The sequence below is a fragment of the Betta splendens genome, chromosome 6 (assembly GCF_900634795.4).
Source record: "Betta splendens chromosome 6, fBetSpl5.4, whole genome shotgun sequence".
Classification (NCBI taxonomy): domain Eukaryota; kingdom Metazoa; phylum Chordata; class Actinopteri; order Anabantiformes; family Osphronemidae; genus Betta; species Betta splendens.
Window position 1 is genome coordinate 15,366,633 of NC_040886.2, and position 21,522 is coordinate 15,388,154.

General features: G+C 42.9%; 1 protein-coding gene across 2 annotated transcripts; it reads right to left on the reverse strand.

Annotated features, from left to right (window-relative positions):
* Positions 1-458: 458 nt before the first annotated feature.
* Positions 459-19,932, reverse strand: tubgcp6 (tubulin, gamma complex associated protein 6). Of its 2 annotated transcripts, none has more exons than XM_029153004.3 (25): positions 19,600-19,932; positions 18,478-19,283; positions 18,148-18,311; positions 17,714-17,927; positions 16,645-16,803; positions 16,204-16,325; positions 15,989-16,052; positions 15,778-15,887; positions 15,550-15,641; positions 13,610-13,749; positions 11,716-11,865; positions 11,065-11,146; positions 10,448-10,536; positions 10,038-10,153; positions 9,070-9,208; positions 8,860-8,958; positions 7,128-8,778; positions 6,620-6,766; positions 5,516-5,684; positions 4,598-4,739; positions 3,683-3,877; positions 2,977-3,109; positions 2,270-2,483; positions 1,170-1,363; positions 459-854 (listed from the first exon to the last, which is right to left on the reverse strand). In XM_029153004.3, exons 2-25 carry the CDS (start codon positions 19,261-19,263, stop codon positions 763-765), a joined length of 5,463 nt encoding a protein of 1,820 aa, XP_029008837.1. In that variant the 5' UTR covers positions 19,264-19,283; positions 19,600-19,932; the 3' UTR covers positions 459-762. The 2 variants fall into 2 exon arrangements, with proteins under 2 accessions (XP_029008837.1, XP_029008836.1); XM_029153003.3 differs by having other exon boundaries at positions 6,620-6,769.
* Between the last annotated feature and the right edge of the window lie 1,590 nt (positions 19,933-21,522).

The following is a 21,522-nucleotide window of genomic DNA, read 5'->3' on the forward strand; positions in this document are numbered from 1 at the left end:
ACATACATTTTGTATTAAGTGATGCTCAAGGTGCTAATCCCACTTGACAGAGCTACGCCGGCTCCTTCTTAGGTCTTAGTGCAAACTAAGTAGTGTTTGAACCACTACAGGATAAGCTCAGTGCATCCACCTAAAACAATCGAGGAGCTTTTCCCTCATTTGATGACTTACACAATCTGGTGCCTGTGGCATTCCTGCTGCAGCCCATTACAGCTGCGCTGCGTAGACTTGATAGTTGTGCTTTCTTAAATAATGCGCTGTCGGAAAAAATCTGGTACATTTGTGTAATCTAGCAAAGACAACCCTCACCCTCTTCTGTAGATGGCTGGAGCTGACGGGTCCATTACCGTAAATGTTTGTCCTTAATTTGTCAGTTTTCTAAAACTACTGGTAACAGGCAGTTTGTAAATGTTTACTCAGGTTTATGTTGTTATACCTAAAATAGAAAATAAGATAAGCACAGAACAATAGAGCATTTATTAAACAAAAACATTTTGCCTTCAAATGAATTTCATTCAGATGCAGTTAACCCTCATAGGCACAATTGAGCATGTGAGACATTTGGTACAGTAGGCATCAGATAAGCACAAAGCCTACTTTACACACTTTGCTTACACACTAATATATACAGTACAGGTGAGGTTGCATTTATCTGACCTGTCTCACGCTGTTGAATTATATCCAATGAACACTGTACAGTCCATTTCGTGACATTGCAACACTAAGATTCATGCTTACACATACTGTACGCCAGCACACGGCTCAGGAGTCTTTGTAGTAATTGTTGAAGTTGATGCGGAGAAGGAAATCCTCTAAATGAGGCTGGTAGCCTCTGTTCACCAGCTTAGTCACCACTGAAACACAAAGAGACTCTTGTTAATTCATTCTGCTAGTCATTCAAGTCTGACTAAATTAAAAAAGTACGAGTGTAGGTAAATCTTTGTTACAAAACAAATAGAAATTTTGCTGGAAAACTTTCCCGCTTTGAGAAAACCTCTCTCCAATTTCTATTATCCCACTTAATGTTGGAGAAACAGCTGAATCCTTGACAACATTCTGACTATGGAATCAGAATTGCTTGCTTTCATCATTTTCTCAGAGGTAGGTGAATGACATTCATGAGGGCAGACTTTCATGAAATCAGGTCTGAAGCAATATTCTGTCCTTACCTTTGAAAAGGAAGTGGGAATAATACTTGAAAGTGTTGTACGACTGCTGCATGGCAATGAAGCTGGGGTGCACTGCCTCCCCCTGCTGGCTGTCCCAGGCCTGTGCGATCAGCTGGGCCCGAAACTTGAGGATCAGGCTGAAGATGCTGTGGATGATGTTCATGACCGGCGCTGCTTTTTCAGTCAACAGGCCCCTGAGAAACAAGAGTGCAGAGTGAGTTTAAAAAAAATAATTAAATGAGTGAAATAGTGAAAATGTCTTCTAATGAGAATTGATTCATTGAGTTCAAAAGTTAAATCCAGCTGGAATTTTAATGAACTTGTGGCAAGAAGGCTGCATTAATTTTATATGAAATGATGTGTGCACAGTGCCACTTAAAATTAATGTGAATGTACAGAGAAAGATAATTTGACCCATTTCACTTTAGGGTGTTTTGCTTTTTGTAGAAAGAACTTTTACAACAGGGAGCTTAAGGTCCTTGTGTAAGGAACCCTAACCCTAAATAGGAGACCTACAGGTCAAAGGTTAAGCCAAGACATGCTGCAACTTAGGTTACGGTGTGAACCATGTTATAATGGTTTTAACTTTAACCAAAATAAATAAATAAAAGTAACATGATTGTAAAGATAACATATCATAGTCAACTTAGTGATCATTTTGTGTATACATATAGCTCATTACAAAAAGGTTACAATAGTGTAATTAAGAGGGTTTAAATACTAAAATAAACTGTGCTAACAAACTAAAAGGCATGAGACTTTCCCTAGAGCCTGAACTCTGTCTCCTGAAGTGCTAGGTTTCTGTGTGTGCACTTCTTGTAGTTTATGCATACAGTCATTTAATATACAAGGTTATCTGTGCCTGCTCTCACAAGCTAAAAGGTGATAACTCTCAGTCCCTGGAGATGTGATCACTCAAAGTGCTGGAAAGCCGTTTGTTTAAAATGGATTGCATTCAAGGAGAAACAAGGACATATGGTCTCCTCCTGCAATAAATTGAATATATCACTTCTTTGTGCATGCAGATGACAGCACGCATTGTGCTGCAAGGATTGTATAGCAATAGATAGAACAGACGCACGCGCTGGTCCGGGCCTCACCTGAAGATGGCTCTGTTGAGGTAGTCTGCGTGTGTGCGGTGGATGGCGTCCAGGTCGCTGGCAGTGGCCAGCTTGGCCGTGAACTCGCTCCAGGACACCTGCAGGATCTGGTTGGCGATGTAACCCTGGATCACCTTGACAAAATGCTGCATCTCGTGTCTGTACAGCTGCAGCTGACGGAACTGCACAGAGCGCCCGGCGCCTTTCACCAGTGCTGAGGGATAATAAGGGAGAAGTTCATCTTTTAGCGTTTGATGGAAAATAAGGCAATTTGTTTTCAGTGTGGCCTAGAAACATTTAGACATTTATCATTATTTTTCTTTTAGCAAAAATCAATACCCATGAATCAGCAATGATAAAACCCCCTTCACTATTACATTTGTCCTGTGTTAGCAAACATAATAATGTTCTAACCGCTGAAGTTTACAACCCTCTAATAACTTTTCCCTTGAGGTTTATCCATTTATGAAGTCTGTACACAGGTCCTCAATGATCAATACTATCTAACCCAGTGAAGCACAAAGTCTCACAACAATCCCACTGGCGTGACTTGTGCTTTAATAAATAAAACATGAAGAAATTACTACACTGGTCTCTATAAATATTTCATGAACAGCTGAAGCACAACAGGACGAATCTTTGTTCATCATTCTCAAAGGGAAGCTGGACCCCGAGCTGCACTAGAATCAAAAGCTCCCTCCTCTCACCTGTTCTCTTGAGGTGAAACCAGACGTCACGGAGGCTCCACACCATGTGTTTGAGCTGCAGCAGGAACGAGAACAGACGGTTGTACTTGTTCATGCAGCTGTCCGTGATGATGATATTCAGCGGCCAGTCCACCTGGGAGATGACATGAAGGCAGAGAGACGGAGGCGCCGAGATAAGAGGAGAGGAAAGTGGAAGGAGGTGTGACAGCGAATAAGTGTGAAAGAAAGCAAAAGAAAGTGGAACAGTAGTCAAGAAAGGCAGGTAAAGGGAGAGTGATGGATGGGATGAGGGAAGGAGAAAGGTGTGAGTGGAGGGACATTGATAGAGGAGGTGAGAGGAAGACGGAGTGGTGAGAGATGAGGCAAAAGTGAAAGAAGAACGGAGAAGCACGGTCAGGGAGCAAAGTAATAAACAGAACAAAAAAGGACGGAAAGGGACAAGAGTAACGAGACAAATAGGAGGGAGCGAGAAGAGAGGACAATGTGCAGCAGCATTACTCACTGTGCATGTCATCGCAACGACCCAACTCCAATCAATCTACAAGGTTCAACCATTTAAGTGCGCGATAAGCTCATTTTCCATGCCCACAGTAGTTTGTCACAACATGGCGGCTTGTCACATTCAAGCTGCCACTCACCTCGAGACAAGCTCAGCCACGCAGGCGCCCGCGCTCTGCTCTGCCTACATGAAAACACGCCGGCTCACCTTGTAGCGCAGCTCTAAACAGTTGAGGGAGTCGGGCGCGTGTGGGTGGAAGATCTCCGGCAGGAAGCGGAGGGCGAAGGTGAAGTTGCTAGCCAAGGGGGTGTCTCCGTGTAAGCTGTACTGCAGGGCTTTGCTGAGGATGGAGTTCAGGACGAGGGGGGTCAGCAGCTCGCCGGGAGTCTGTCCACTGGCCAACTGGATGGATGGAGAGAGAGAGCACAAAGGTCAAATACAGACAAGAGACAGGAGAGCTGGCAGATTCTCATTTCAGGCAAACACTACAGGTGATTACAACGATTACCTCCCTTCTCCAGCTGAAGGTGTGCTAATCAGTGAAATGAGCTGCTGCAGTGTTTGGCTGAAACAAAAACCTTCTGTCTCATGAGCCTCGAGAGACACATGTCCAGAAATGTTTGTGCAGAACAGCATCACGGCGGTAACAAACGCCGCACTTGTTATTTCCTGCCAGGAAGCTTTGGCTTGACATTAGTCTCAAACACTGGCAGCGACTCAACGGGTCCTGCAAAGCAGACAGCTTCTAAGGTTTATTACTTATTAAAGTGGACGTGGATGACGCTGCAGCTAGTTTACACATCCCGGAAAACTAAGCAGCGTCAGCTTATGCTGGGAGTCTGACTTTAAGCCTCACTTTGCTCTCAACCGCTGAAAGTATCAGGTTGTTAAAGTCGTTTCTATATTTGCCTCTATTTGGATAAATAATGTTCCATTGGCATTCAGAGTTGTTTTTTGCTGAAAACAGCTCTTGCTGCAGCTGGAAAAGATGCTAACAGGAGCAATGAGAGAACTGCAGAGCTGAGTAATAATTCTCTTTTCACTTATATTACCTGAAAGCAACAACTTTACAAATTATTAGTTTACAGCTGCTCGTGGAAATGTCCGCTGAAAGAGCATCACCTTTTCAAAGAGCAGATCACTGAGGGACTGGGCGAACTCGCCGTCCTCCATCAGCAGGAAGTGGCGCAGCGCCTCGAAGTGTCTCTCCACCCCGAGCTCCACAAAAAAGTAGTCCACCACCGCCTTGTTCACCAAAGATACACTGGGGAATAGAAGGTGGATGAGACTACGACCAAGATAAGGACAGGAAAGTTTTGACACAATTAGAACTTAAAATGCTGACTTGCAAATTGGAAGCAGATCGTGGCGATGATAGACATGGGCTCTTAAGAAAACTCAGGGAATGTGCCGGTGCATTTTTTTTCCCCCCATTTTCTGGACGACTTCCTCCGTCCCATTACTTTAAATTATTCCTGAGCAATTCACATTTATATAGAAGGTGGATTTAGGGAAGGTTTCTTTTCACTAAAAAGTCAGCGAGTAAAAGATTAAAAATAGAGGTGAGAATCTCCAGTGTGTCACCCAAGCAAGGGATAAAAATGTGTTAATAAAAATTTAGAGCTATGAATATCAGTGCTAATATACAGCACCACAGTGTGTGCAGAAATGGATGAGAAGCCATTTCTTTACACACACAGGCTAAACTGCATTCTGTGCATAAACATAGCAGTTAAACACGAGTTTGTCTCTATTTCAAATGAAAAAAGGGTCCTGCAAAGATGGAAGTGAACAGAACTTTAAATTATTTCTACAGTGCAGAATATTTGCTTAGCTGCAGTTAAAGTGGCCTGAAGTAGCAGAAAAATGACAAGGGCTCCGTGAAGGAAACACACCTGCATTTCTCTAAATGTAGCATATGGCTGTTTAGGAAAAGTAAGCAAATTATTCCTTAGACCCTCCAAACATACATTTATACACAGCAACCTCCAAATTCAATGTGTAATGCCAAACAGAGGCAGCATTCAGTCAGACACGTACTGTGTGATGAGTGGGGCGGTGACGGAGTGTTTTATCAGAACCGGCAGGGAAACCATCTCGCTGAGTTGGACGGCGGTGGTGTCAGTGGCTCTGCGGAGTGTAGGGTCCATGGGAAGGCCCCACGGGCCCCGCGTTACCTGTTTCAGGAGCTGACACTCAGGGGAAGAGGCTGCACAAGAGGGACAGAACATCACTAACGTCAACAGAAATATTTCAACCATTAACTATTCAACTAATTCCAGTGGACACATCATCATCTGAAGCAGTAAAATGAAAGCCCTACAATGACCTTGGAGTTTAATAACTATTGCACCCAATCAACAAAAACACAACAGCTTCTCAACGGACAGTAAAAAACATCTAATGTGCAAGCTGTTAAGTTATTTTGTCCACATTCCCTCTAATTCTACCAGCACTCCCTAAATAATTAGGCCTGCTGACTTTGATCAGTGGTGTGGAAGATGTGTTTGGCTGAGTAGATTCTGATTGATTTCATAGAGGCCCTGGAAGCCGGCATGAATGAACAGCAGGATGACTGAACTACAAATGCAGAGTGAAGAAGACGGGCTATTACTTCAAGGAGCTGTGATACATCCCAGCCAAACATAAACCAGTCTTAATATGCTTATGAAATATCACTGCTTTTTATGCAACCCCTGTGCCGCTGATGGAGTATTTAACACCCTTTGGAAATGCATCACTCCTGAACATGTGAAAATGCATGTTTTAATTTCCATCCGGTGCGCCCCACTGTAAAGTGCATGATTTACATCCCTCTTTAAAAGACATTCTTCTACTTATTACTTGGAGTCATTTCAGAGACACCAGGGAGCAGAAGTGAAGACGTGCAGAAGCTCCGGTTCTCCAATAAAATATATTTACGCTCCAGTCCACTGTCAGAAGATTACAGACATTTCATTTTTTGACATAATTTGTATGGGGCAGCTGGAGCATCAGCTGAAAATTTAAAAAAAATTAATTTACTTATTTCCTTTTGATTGAGTACTGCTAGAAAAATGTCTGGACGTCCACAGTTGGTACAAACGTCGAAGGCTTTGTTTTTAATCAACTAAGTCTCCAACTATCTGTGTGTTTTTAACTAACCCATCAGGTTGTAGCAGTCTTCATAGTGCTCCACCTCATACTGCGCAGACAGGGCTAGCAGGTATTCCCTCTCAGATTTTTCTCCTGGGGACATGATGAAGTTGGCTGCACACGACCCCATGACCTCCAACAGGTGCTCACCAGGACCTTCTGACACCAAGAGAATACAGGACGCTGACATTTTAATTTATTAGGCAATATTCTCAATATATAAAGTTCTTTTTGTCTGTCAGCTTTGGTCTTAATAATCAAAAGTTTGGCAGATATAAATTATAACTATATTAATTACAGAAAAATATCTAGCTCTTCAGTTTCTATATGATCATGAGACAATGAGAATATTTGTCATGAGACAAAGCTGATATTACCTTGTAAATTCAACATTTACGGTTATATTAATTAGTACCAAGTAGTGTAATAAATAACTTTGAGACTTTAATTTTTAAATAACTTTAAGAAACAAGTTTACTAAGCATCACAGCAGAATGAGTCATGCATCCAACTTTACCATCTTCAATGGCCTCTTTTTTCTTCTCATCTTCTTTATCTTTGCTCTTCACCACACAACCAGTTCCAAGTGAAGAATCTGATGAATGGCCAAAAGCTCTGCCTGGTATTTGGGAGAGCTGCGGCTCGGTCCCCAGCACCACACATCCTACACCCAGCGTTGAATCCGAGGAGTGGCCGTAGGCGCTGCCTGGAAGTGGTGATCGGAGCGGATCTGTTTTGGAAACCACACACCCGATGCCTAAATTGGAGTCTGATGAATGTCCATAAGAACTGCCAGGGAGAGGAGAGCGTTTGGGTTCGTCTCCTGTAACTACACATCCAATCACTAATGTTGAGTCTGATGAATGTGCACGGGAGCTTCCAGGCAAAGGAGAAGGAGCCGGTTGATCTCCAGAAACCACGCAGCCTGGCTGCAGTGTGCTGTCGGAGGAATGCCCGTGTTTACTCCAGCGAGGCCTTGCTTCAGCTACGTCCGACACAAACTCGCCCACTTTAATGTTCGCGTCAGATGAGTGACCGTGGATGCTGGGAGTGGGAAGTGGTGTGACTACGTCCGACACAAGCTCCCCAACCTTGATGTGGGCGTCCGATGCATGGCCGTGGATGTTCGGAGTTGGAAGAGGAGCGACAAATTCCGAAACGTTTTCCCCAACTTTAATGTGAGCATCAGAAGAGTGACCATAAACACTGGGGGAAGGGAGAGGAGCATCAACCTCTGAAACATGACCTCCAGTGCTAATGTGAGAATCTGAAGCGTGGCCGTGAATACTGGGTGATGGCAGAGGAACAGTTACCTCTGGTACGAACTGTCCCAGCTTTATGTGGGCATCAGAGGAATGTCCGTGGAGGCTGGGTGAAGGTCGAGCATCTGACGTGTGATCTGGAGTCCCTGCCTGAAGGGGTTTAACCAGACCAAAGTCGGTCACTGCTTTATTGTCATCAAGACCTTGCCCTTGTGTACTACAAAGCACAGTATCGGCAAGGCCGTCTTCATTAGTAGGGTCAATAGATTTACTCTCTGAAATCCTCCTTTCAGTCTGCTCTTCTGGCATAGATGCATCACGTTCTTCAGTGTGGTCTGTGTTTGAGCTCCCATTGACTGGCTGCACTGAGGCTTGAGAGGACGGTCCGTAAACACTGGCTTTAGATGTGCTCTGGGGCTCCTCTGGGGTGTACTGCCCTGGTGTAAAGCTGGATTTGGATGCATGGCCAAAGGGGCTGGCGTTTGGGATGCTCTCCTGGACTTGAGACATATTTTCCCCGATGGGGATTTGAGAGAAAGAGGGGTGGCTTTGAATTAAGTCAGGGTGAAATGCAGCTGCCCAGCGAGGCCGCGGCTGCACTGACGATTGGCCGGCGATACCCTCAAGTGGACTAAAGGGGGCACTGAAGTCATAGTCAACCAGTTGGGCTGTAGGGCAGGCTTCAGGTAGGTCAGAGCCAATCTCCTGTAGGGCTGTGTCCACCAGCTGACCACCAGGGTCTGGAGATTTGGGGAGAAAATCATTTATATCAATGCTCTCAGAGATGAGAGCAGGATCCAATGTCAGGGGGGCGTCAGTGGGGAAAGATGGGTCAGGTGGTGACAGCATCAGGGATTTATGAGTGTCAGAAGGCTGTTGTTCAGACGGCTCCTGCCTGAGACACTCCTGCAAAAGATCACATTCATTTTAGTCGCATTACTGTGTGGGGGGGGGGGCAAATGTTCAAGAACCAGTGTGATGTCCTACCGGTGTGGGTCGTGGTTCAGTCTGTTGCACTGAGGGAACAGGTGGCAACACTTCGGCAGGAGGTCTCATCCGGCCCAACGGGTAGTTCTCCAGTATTGCCTGGAAACAAGCCACAAGAGCTTTGTTCATTTACCTCAATTACTTTAAAAGGACCACACAGTCTCTAATCGCCAAGTGCTTGGTTACTGAATGTGATTCTGTTTAATCCACCTGAATCTGCTCCCTGTCATGCTCAAAGAACTGAGCGCGGGCTGCATCCAGTCTCATTCGCTGCACCCTCCACAGCGCCCGCCGCTCTCGGCAGGCTGCTTCCTCCGACAGACGGCTGTACTGAGCAATAAGTTCCTTCCTATAGTGTCAAAGCAGAAGCACACACGAGACAGATGAATATTTTAGAGGAAAGGCACGTGTAGGCAAGGACCAATATCAAGGTCTGTTCTTGAATGATCATTCAGTTTGAAAAAAAAATATATATAAAAATGTGATGACTGATGCCAGAAGATACGAGCTATTCAACAAGGACAGCAGTATTGACTGTTCTTTCTAAACACAGACAGATGTAATTTTGCCAACGGGTCTGACAATTCACACCACACTATATATAGTAGGGTTATTTGAATAATGAATAATTTATATCTAAATCTGAGTGCAATCAGCGTTCTTCCTACAGTAACTGCTCTTTCATGTGTAAGCACTTATGAGCAGCTCTGATGAGTGTACTGCCATGTGCGTATGTGTGAATATGTGCTTTTAAGGTCTATGATGGCTCTGAATTTAATTTGGAGCCATTCCCTTGGAAGATTATCACCTGCTTTAATGATCTACAATAAACCAAATCACTTTAAGACTGTAAAAGGTGCTGATAAAAAGCTGTGGTCTTACACCTGTCATGGAAAAAAGTCCCATGACATGAATCAAATGGTTTTGATGAATACTGTCTGGATGAAAGGCTGCAGATGACAACAGCTTAGTTCAGCATCTGTATTACAGCTGTGACATCACATCATTATCTCAAATCCAGCGAGAAGGTCCCAATGCTAAAATATCCCACTTGAAGTCGATTTGATGAATTGAATTGTTGTCAGTCATTTTGACAAAAGTCAAATAAGATCTTATGAGATGATCATTTGTCACTAAAACATTTATATGTTTAGTAGCAGCCATAACGGTGGCCAGACCTGGCTCTCTGCTCCAGCTGCTCCTCCAGGGCTTGTAGCCTCTTTTCTCTGTCTCTCAGTTCTCTGGCAAAGCTAAAGTCATCTTCCTCCTGTTTCTTCTTGGCTGCATTTCGCCACTAGTGAGGGGAAAAAAAACACAGACTTTCTTCAGCTTCTAAAACACTTGAGCTGAAATTAATAAATACATTTTTGATGCCTGATATATTACATGTTGTGATGCATTTTCACATTTAAATCTTACATTTTTATCACATTTAAAAGTCACGCAGATACAGAAATACCACCAAGCAGAAAGGCACCTGACCCTAGGGGTGGAACCCGGCACCGATGCTCATACTAATGCACATTGCGTAACTTCCCCTACAAACACACATCATTCACTCTTTCCCCTGGGTCACACACTTTATTACCTCTTGCTCCTGCTCCAGGTGTTGTTTCAGCTCCTCAAACCGCTCCCTCTTCTTGGCCTCCTCAGCCAGACGCTGTGACACCTGGCGCCCTACAGGAGGCGAGGGAGATAACAGTGGGCTGTTTACTCACGGTGTGTAGAAAAGCACATAACATCATCACCTCTCATGCGCGCACACACACAGGACAACTTCACAATCTGCCTCACACAGACGCTCACAAATATGCTTATGCTAAGACACACATAGTGCATTCAGGGCAGACGTTCCGCCGCACTCCACCCCCTCCCCTCCCAAAGCTTGCCACACATCTTTTTGAAGTAATAAATGATGTGAGGAGTTTGCTAACTCGCTGTGCGAGCAATGATTAGATTTCACAGCCCGTAGTACTGGAAGCCATTCAAGACATCGCTCACTGCAATTGCCCCAGTGCATCTCTGCTGGTCTCCTGAGAGGAATGAAAGCCCAGGTAGTTAGGTAGGAGTCAACACGGAGGTGTGGGTTATACTCTGAGACGAGCCATTTTTTAAAGGCACACTCAGCGGGATGGGGTGCGAGAGCACATCAAACATTACATAAATTACTTTGCAGTTGTTGTGTGTGCTTGTAGTAGTACTAACCGCGGATGCTCTCCAGAGTTTTGGCTGCCGACTCCCTGACCTGATTGATCAGCTCCTGGCGTGCCCTCTCTGTTCGCAGGGCCTAACAATAGACAGACAAGCAGTCATCATTAACAAAGATCTATCCTCCTGCCCTGGAGCTCACCTCTTTCCCCCCAAACTTCTGTCAGTGAGCACGCTCCATGCAGACCAAAGAAACCAGAGTGTAGTGCTTCATCATGCAGCATCCGTCCTGAGCTGCACCGTTTTAAAATTCTCAGTACTTGAGGGGAAGTGTCACAATCATGGATCAATTTATGTAGACTAAGAACATTCTCTCTCTGTGTCTTAAGGGACAATACCTGTGTAATGACTTCTTCTGCAGATTCTCCTCCCCTTCCAGTAGTGAAGGCCTCTCTTGATTTTTAAAAACTCCATTAAACTCAGCTAGCACTGACATAATGGTGTCTTCATTAATGTAATACACCATACTAAGTGCCAGGCCTACTGAAATTCTTGTCTTTCCTTGTCTAATACGGGTTATAGCTCAGCAGAGGAGCAAAATGAACTAAAGTTACAACTTTAGAAGTAAGTAGGAAAAATCAATCACAAAAACCTGAATCTGCATTAAAGGCGTGTATGTGGGGGTGGGGTGTTGTGGGGGGTCAGTACTTGCTCCTCCCTGCTGACGGCGCTGTATTTAGCGATTCTCTCCAGCCGTCCACGATATACAGCGCAGTCTCTCTCAATCTCCTCCACCTCCTGCAGGGAGAAGGTGACAGCGATGCGAGGCATGGGCAGCTCAGACCAGCAGATGTAGTGCTGAGGACAAAGAGTGTCATAAAAAATTAGTGCAATTACTGGACATAGTATGTACTAAACACCTGAAACTAATTCCTTCAGGCTCATACATAAGCAAACTAGCAGCAACTCTAAGATGATGAGAGATGCAACACATACAAATTAAAGGCAACAGTTTGTAGTGACTTGTGCAGAGAGTGAGGTCAATTTCTTAAAACTTAAAATGTATTCAGTTACAGTTTCTGCATCAGTTTTACATCACCTCAGCTAAATCACAGATACGAGCAAAATCTGCAAGCACTGCTTACACATGGCTTACAAGAGAGCACATCCTTGTAGGTTATGTTTTTTGAAATATATTCCAAGTTCTATGGGATTCAATTTACTGCCAAAATGTGTCAAATCAAAATAGGAGACTACATGAATAATAGCAGAAAAATAAGGAAGATGGCACCAAAATGAGTAAACCTTTTAGAAGATGCAGGAGCCGTAAGGAGAACATTAATCTTAAAGACACCAGCTGCACCTTTGTATGATCCTAATCAAGCACAGTGGATTCATTGCTTTTTGTTAGTTTCAATCTATTTCTAAGTCACAGTATTGGATTATCAACAGCCATATTATCAACAGTCATATTTCACTGGCCAATAATAAGCACATTAGTGACAATTATTCTAAATATTTTATTCACAGAGCATTTCTCCAGGAATAGCAGAACCAAACTAATGCAAATGAGTATACAGAGAGACACCATGGTTACAGAATGCCAATTAGTCAAGAGCACAGGCCCTGCAGTTCAGGTCAGATAGGTCCAGTTATAGAATAACATTATGTGCTGGTGAATCAGCAGGAGAGTCAGAGAAATGAGAAAATTAAATATAATTAGATTACATAAAACCTTCAAAAGCTTAACAGAAGCTCACTTGTTTCTCTAACATTTTAAGCTTCAGGCTTGTGAAGGGTCCATGGGGACACGAGCCAAACTCTAAAGCTTAGTATTAGAGTAAAAGGCTTGAGTGCCAAAAAAAGTTTGACATTTCCAACCTCTTGTGACAATTTGCTTCTCTGCTTTGTCTTGCCTAAACAGCTTTGCTTTGTTTTTTTTTGTTTAGTCTCCCCTACAGTCCAAAACCTAATTTGGAGACGTCACCTTGGGTTCTGAGAAAACGATGATGGAGCCATTATGTTCTGAAAATAAAAACCCTTGATAATAAATGGAAAACTCAAGATTGGCAGACTCCTTATTCAGGCTGCTAAAAGTTTATTTTGCTATGAAATAATGTAGCAATTAATAAAAAAAAAAAACTAGTGATGTAGTGATGATGCAGTGATATAATGTACAGACAGATGTCACAGAGGATATATTACAGTATCCACTAGTGACAGATACGGTCGCAGCAAGTGATGAACACACTGCTTCAGTAACATAAGAGACTGCATCACCATTCTGTTGATGGTGTATTGATAACAATTTACAGGAGCCTGCATCCCCATATGTCACAGTATCGATTATTTGTCCCACCCCTTGTAGGGCGTATGGACTTTAAAAAGGCTTGACTCATTGCTGCAGCAGGTGCATAATTTGTGAAGTATATGTAGGAGTTTGTTGAATGGCAGGGCCACTGGGTGGACAGTGAAGTTCACAAAATAGATAGTAATACTCATCAAATACTGTATGCGCTTCGCTAACTCAGGATTTATTCTCTGCAGTGAATACATTACAAAAGTAAAGTAGGATGCTTTAAGCTAAATATGTGTAGCAAACCTGTGGGCAACAGATCTTGAGGAGGTTGATGGTCTTCCCACAGACGTAAACGTCATTGGCGATGTGTCTCAGGAAGATGGGAACACAATCCTCCACATCCTTAGAGATCAAAGTGTAGCCCTGAATCCAGAAGTGTTTATCTGCAGGGATTAAGAAGAGTTCATGATGTCGTAGAGGCAGTACAGACTGTAATAGGTGCTTGATAACAGTAAGCCTACGCTGGGCCTAAAACGGTTCCTTGTTAGTATGACTTACAGGGCGCGGCAAAACTCTGGCCGCTTGAATTAACACTTGGAAATTGTTAACGCTTAGCTCAGTGATCCTCAACAAAAAGCATAAGAGAACATGAATGCACTGAGCTTCCAGAGCCCTTTACAGAGAGCCCGCGGCTTGCCAAGAAAGCTTAGTCGCTGATTGCTTCCCTGCCTGATGGACTTTGAGGAGAACAACGACATTTGTGTGTCCTCCAGAAAAGCAGGAAGGAGAAGTGCAGAGGTTCAGTGTGGGAGTTGATGAGGTGTAGCAGATGAGCAAATGAACCTCTTAGCCAGACAAAGGCGAGGTGATGGTTTGACCTTGCATGGGGTGTTGCATGACATACAATATTTGGGGAGGCAATAATGGTTCATACAAAACCACTCTTATGGAGTTATATCAGAAAGAAGCAAGTTTAATTTGTACTTGTTTGGGGAGCAGACTTTAATTAAAATTATCTTTACTACTTCACAAAGATCTGCACAAATTGTATAGATTAGTCTTCTGATTAGCTTTGTCTGAACACAAATCAACAATGAACAATAAATAATTGCCAGCAAATTAAATGCACTTTTTTACTGTCCATATGAAGGTATAATGATGGTCGTCAGATTACAGCATCAAACATTATCACTAGTGCAAAAAGCTGATCCACCAGCACCACAATGTATTATCAGTATCTGTACTAGGCCAGACTCAAATAATGGGCAGGAAGCATCACTGCTGACCCCACAAACCCTACACACAAACTGTTCAAACTCCTCCCCTCTGGCAGGCGTCACAGAGCCATAGCCACCAGAACCACCAGACACAGAGCCAGCTTCTTCCCCCAGGCTGTGTCCGAGCTGAACACCATCACATAGAGGAAAAACTTGTGTGTTGCAATTTTCTATTAATTGTATTCTATTCTATTCCCTTTATGCAAATAATGTATGTATATAACCCTAATTGATATGTAAATAATTATTGTTCGGTACGAAAATACGGAATAAAACAATTTTGATTCAATAGGTGTTGATATATATCACATAATCACAAATCTTCATTTATTATGTAAACTAGCTACAATATATTCATTTTAATTACTTTTGGGACCTTAGACTGGTAGTAAGAAAGACATTTTTATGTTGTGTAGACCTTCTTGGCTAAGTAACAAAACAAGACCATGCACACAGAATATCAGCATGAACAAGGCAACATAAGCACCAGACAGAAAATAGGCCTGGCAGTTCCTGTTGAGCACAGATGGTCCTCAGCTACCCTTGTTTCAACTTTACTCTTCTGCTCTCCTTAAGGAGGCAAGTCATTAATTGGATGGAAAACGAATTTAGCCAGACCGCAATTGTCAAGGACAATTACTAAAGCAAGGATGTAAGAAAAATGAATTTATTTGAGAAAGTACCGTGTTAGACAGCATGGTGTATGGAAAGAATAAAGAACATATTTTATTATTGTTTTCCCGATGGCTAACTGAGCAGAGATGGCCCTCGCTCCCACAGCTGTGGTGGCCGATTCGCTCTCTCACTGATTATTATCCAATAACTTCATGACATCTTTCATACATACAAGGACAAACCCTATCAGGCAATAAAGGCTGTAATGAAATCTATTTTTTTCTGCCTGACTTTTCATTCTCAGAACCTGCTGCCTGAAGTGTTTATGCACCAGTGTACGGAGTGTCTCACCTCTGAAGCTAAGGAACTCTTCATTGACCTGGATCATGAATTCTCCATAAACATCTCGAAACACGCCGCTGTACACCCAGTCAGACACAAACCTAAATGAAGCACAGCAAAAAACAAGGCAACCTTCCTCTGTTTATGGTCTCTATAACATTCACTGCACATCAGTTAAGTCAAATCACATCCTTGGTTGTTAGGATTTAGTTCTGCGTGAAGAGTGCAATGACTGACCGTGTGTATGGTTCACAGCTGCTCTTCAGTAGCGACAGCAGGACTGGGTAGTTCTCATTGCTGCAGTTACTCTGTGCTTCATTGTACAGGTAGGATAGCAGTTTAACGCCCTGAGGAGTGCCACACAGCACTGAGCTGACATCCCATCTGATAGGCCAAACACAGCGGTGATGGATGACACATTGCCGCTTACAGATAAAAGAGTACTCACCACAGGGAAGGTAGTCTGGCCTGCACCCAAAGGCCCATGTACACAGCACAGTTCTGACAGGTACCTTAAATTGACAGAAAGTAGAGACTTTTGCGATCTGATCATATTTGCATCACGGTCATCTCTGCCAGGAAACGACTGTAATGTTGACTGGGCAGAGTTACACATGACAGTGTGAAGTTAATACCTGCAGAAAACAATCTCTTTGACCTCACCTGAGCTGGCGGCCAACTTTGCGAAAGAGGAAGCCAACAGTCAGCAGGCTGAGGGTGGGTGGAGTGCTCAGAACACATGCCCTGTAGTAGTGCAGGTACTTCCGCAGGCCCCCAGTGAAAGCCTTCAAAAAGGATGCACAAGTTATCATGTAGTGTATGAAAAGTGGAAGCAGGATCGGAATGGGATGTATTCATATGGAGCCAAATAAAAAAATAAATTTAATACCTTTTGCACAGTAAGGTGAATGATCTTAAATAACTAGAAAATAGTATCAAATATATATAAAAAGTATACTGTTTCCCTTCACAATAACTGTGCATGTGATTTATTGCTTGTCAGGTTGTGTGGGGAATCCTGGGACTGACTACAGCAAGAAAACAGGAAGTTTACATTACAGCAAATCGTGTAGTCTAAATGGCATTAATGTGGGTTAAACATACCTGAAAGACTAATCCTTTCTTGTCAGGACTCTGCAGAGAGAAGCGACTAAGCCTCAGGTAGTATGTACCATACTGGGCCAGCTCTCCCAGGAGACGAGACACGCTCTCTGGGGAGGCTCCTGACACACACACACCAGGTCTGACATCAAACTGGACACTCTGGGAAGGAAGTCACACATTAACAGATCATAAAAAACGCAGTGAATAAGTGCATTATGTAATAACACCCAATAAAAATTGCCTTGCAGCAAAGGCTGCCGCTGTAAAGCCAGCAATATTGAATTTTTGTCACAGGTGTCAGAGAGTCACCTTCATGGTGATTTCTGAAGGCACGGGTGGCTGTGGTATAATATTAGACTGCAATATATAATCAGGTGTTTGTTTGTCAGGTTTTTGTCCTTCCCATGGTTCTTTTATTAGAACTGGATACAAAGATCCTAGACGGCACCCTTCTGGGAGAACAAAAATAACATAACATGACAATATTTTGCAGCTCCACTGCTGGCACTGAGTTTAATAAACACTGCTCTGACCATATGAACAAAGTTTTCACAAAACAAGAGAAGAACTGGATGCATTGCTAGTGCTTCAAATTGCATTATAGAAGTAATCACACAGCTAGGGAGACAAGTTATTTAAGGCTAAATACAAGTTTAAAGTTCAACTTACACAGTTTTAAAAAAATAACTAATCTACAAGAAACAATAAAATTTAATGGGAGACAATAAAGCAACAGGAGTGACGTCAAGGAGTTTAAATTTTGGCATAAATGACCCCTTCATTATTTTCCTCCTAATTCGATTTATTGTGTCTGAGGTTGCTGACTTGAACTTTTTTGTTTTTATTCTTTTCATTGTTTCAAGTTAATGCATTCCATAAATCAAGTGAGTTTATTTTATCGCAAATGCCCAAATTAGTCATTGATTATCCAATGTCTTTTTCTCTGTACTTAGTAATTGCATGCTGTCCCTGTCCTTTTATCACTTTAGGCTGACAGAGTAACAAAACAACATATCAATGGCATTTTATTGCATTTAATAGGCTGCTAAATGAAGATAATGAAATGCACCTGATCAAGAGGGAAGGTTGTGGACGCTACTCCAATCAGCATGTTGAGGAGGTCAGATACGAGCTGTGTCTGAGAGTCCAAGGGAAGCAAAAGGATAGGAGAGGGTGTGCTACTGCTCATCACTCTCATCTCCCCCTCCAATAAACGATAAAGCTGGTCAAAGGCCTCTCTGCCTCCTTCTGTTAGATAGAGAGACTCCCTTTTCCCTGGTGGGCTAGTGGTAGAAACAGATTGGCAATTGATGTTTTGTTCCACAAATGGCGAGTTAAACTGAAAACACATGTACATGCGGAGCTCTATAATGCACAGTGGGCTGGGTTTTATACAGCATCTAACTGTTCCACTGTGGAAAATTTAACTTTACAATCTTTCACTGTTTGGATTTTGATCAACAAATAATAATAACGATATAATAATAAAGATATGTCACTTACCAACCAACAGATTCCCAACAGCGGCGCCTTCCCGGTTCAAATGTGCGGACAGCTTCCCATATGTCAATGTCTGGAATGGGGCTGGGCTCTGACTGAGAGTCTGGGGTCAGGTTAGACGCCGACTGGAAGCCTTCATCCTCCGACTGATCTATACAAGGGGGTACCTGAGCAGACAACCAGTAGGGCTGATTATGAAACTGCACAAACTTAAGGTTTAAACCTAAAAAGCCAAACAATGATAGAAACGTGACCTCTAGCTTTAACTCATGCAAGGCTAAAAGAAACATTGTGCCAGAGCTAAAAAAAATAGTTTAAACAAAGATCCCGTACCCTAATGGCCAGCCCAGTTACATCAATATTACTGGGAACAGGAGGCAGGTCCAATCTTATGTCTATGTCTGAAGTGCGTGTGTGCTGCAATGCTCCGAACAGTGTCATTCTGGTCTCCTTCTCAAACCTTTCTTCAGTTTCCAATTTAATCCGCAGAGCCAGTAGCCCCGTACCTGGAGGGGCATCCATCAGTCTCTGAGATCCATACAAGCTTTCCAAAGTCCCCCATTCTTGCCCACACACTAACCCCCATGCATTGGCTTCTAGCCTCTGCAGTTCTTCACTCTGATAGCTCCAGGGCTGAGGTCTTCGCAACACAGGCCGCTCTCGCCTCATGTAGTCCATGCTAAAGGAGGTAGGAGGTGGCGGTGCTGAACCAGCTAGGTGCACCAGGAGCTCAAGGACTGCATCTACTTCCTTCAGACCAGAGGATGCTCCCTCAGGCAACCTCTCCAGCTGTTCTTCTAAACTCTCTGCTTCCTCCCTGCACCCTGCCACCCTCAGGTCAAAACAAATCATCAGCACTTTATTCCTGGGAGGTGTATTAGCTGTTGCACATAGTCCTGAGGCAGCCGCTTTGGTTCCATCTTGAAACAGCCTGGATAGCAGAGCGCCATATGCGCGCCTCCTAAGAGCTCTGCGGAAACCTTCTCTTGAGACTCCTCCAAGAGCACGACGCTTCCACGACACCCCAGAGAGGCTGCAGTCACACAGGGCACCCAGCAGCTCAGTGATGCTGCTGCTGTTGCAGCTAGGCTTCGTGGGGTTATACGAACAAGGGTACATGGTGTCACTGTTGCCTCAGCCTGTATGAGGGACAGTAGATGGGAGTTACATTTTGTTTTACTCAAAAGCGAGAGGATTGGCAGCACAGGGTGTAACATCTTACTAAATGTTCAATTAGACAATGACATTAATGGGATATGTTAACGTTTTACTGAGTAGCACTACTTTTGATTAACGAAGCATAAAATAGCCAGTGAAGAAACTGCATCAAATCCAGGTAACATAAACGGAAAGGGATAGCATTTAGCTAGGTTAGCAATATCACAATAATTATTTAACAACCCAAAGCTTTATCGAACTGAGTTGGTAAACGACTCAATAAATAAATCGATTTACCCCCTCGTTGTTGTATTATCGCTTGTTTCCACTGGGAGTTTCAGTCTTGCAGCTTCTCTGAATGCTTGTATCGCGTGCATGCTAAAGTTTGTTATTAGCTCCTACAAGCTAGCTCGCCCTGACTACATAAATATTTCAGCACAGTTCATATGACTAGCACGCAAAACGAAGTATGTTCATCATCTAAATGGCTTTAAGGTGCCTTTATTATTCCGTCGCTTTTTGTTCTAACATATTGAGATGCCAGATAAAATGCTGCAAGTATGTTGTCGCTCTTTGCAAGCTAGCTTCACTCATACTCCATCATCTGCCGCGGGTACGGGACAAAATAAGGATGTCCTCCCTTTAAGGTGATTGGACACAAAGCCGTTTAGTGTTCGGTGATTGGCTAGAAATTTTGAACGGCTCATACTGATTGGTCAATATTGTTTGCCAATCACGCAACAACAAAAGTCATTCGCCAAAGCACTTTGTTGCATTCAAGTGTTACATGCAAAACTGTAAAAAACGCGATCCACCAGCCTTGGGAGGATTACACGGTATCAAAAGGAAATAGTAATTTATTGTTCAATATACAGAGCAATGCGATTCCTGTAGCCTACAGTTACCGTCCAGCAGCATTACTTGTAGAATGTGACCTTTATAAATAAATTATTCATTTGAAAAACTAATCTTGAACTAAAAGCAATCGTAGGGTAGTAACAATAAACATTTGTACTAAAACGCTTTTTCTCACCTTGACCAAAATCGCACCTTCCATCCTCCTGCTTTCCCACGGACTTACTTGACTCGGTGCTCCATCTCTTACACTGAAGCTTGTGAAGTATTAATTTGTTTATGGACAGTTTAGACAGTAGATTTATGTGGGAACAATTGGAATTCAGTGTTCCAGGGAATAAGACAGACCTGATGAAAAATGAGCTTATTCTAAATTTATAAAGCTTATTGCTCCAGGACTTATAAATAAATAGCCTGTAACTTGCTGTGAGGGTGCAGTGAATCATTCAGAGTTGTGATTTAGCTCCAAACATTTTAAACATCATATAACACAATTTCCTATTAAGGGGAATCACTATTTCTTGATGTAAATAATAAGTAATGATTATTACAATAAGTGATTGTCAATTTCCCCAGGAGGTTCAATAAACTCTGACTACAGCAAGTTTACGATGATTTCAACAGTAGTAAATCTTTTGCAAGTATTAAGGAAACATAAAATAAATTATTAGTGCATATATTTTTAATAGACTAGAAGTTATTAATTTATAGCTGAAGTACACAAATATAATGTTTCCAAACTAAGTTGCGCATACACATCACACAGATAAACCTTTCTGTCATTTTTATTATTTGTGGCCCATAACTGGATGAAACCAGCTGTGTGCGGATGTAGCCTGGGTCACTGGCTTAAAATCGCACAGGTCTAAGCCCATTAAATGTGAGCTAACCTAACACGATCATTTCATTTGCCCTCAGGTCAGCACTAAGCTCATACAGCCCTGGAACCAGTTGTTGATACATAAATTATTCACCAGAACCACTTTTGAAATAACAACACGCCATCATTGTTGTTTCCCAACCAGGTTCTCCACCTCCTTTCTCTCAAGGCAGAGGAAATCAAAGCCAAATCTCATTAGAAGGCTTGAAACACGTTGAGGTGAAATGCAACCCGCTGGTATCTCCTGCTGAAGGAGAAGCTGGTTGTTGTATGCAAAGCACCCAGACAGAACAGAAGCCAGCATGCAGATTTTAACCCAATTTCTTGTAGGAACCCCTGCAGAGAGACTCGATAAATATTCTTAGTGTGCGGCGTCATCGATTTCTAGACATTGAAGGGTATAATTGCTCAGAAGTCTCATCGCGAGTGCAGTTCACAGCACATAACGTTGACTCCAAAAAATAAACGAATGAACAGAAATACAA

What these genes read in the sequence shown, in the direction of transcription:
- tubgcp6 (XM_029153003.3), bottom strand. Translation starts at nt 19,263, where the DNA reads ATGTACCCTTGTTCGTATAACCCCACGAAGCCTAGCTGCAACAGCAGC. An exon ending in AAAGTTGGCCGCCAGCTCAG is followed by an intron (nt 16,053 to 16,203) that starts GTGAGGTCAAAG and finishes TGTCAATTTAAG; the next exon opens with GTACCTGTCAGAACTGTGCT. An exon ending in TTCCCACTTCCTTTTCAAAG is followed by an intron (nt 855 to 1,169) that starts GTAAGGACAGAA and finishes TTTGTGTTTCAG; the next exon opens with TGGTGACTAAGCTGGTGAAC.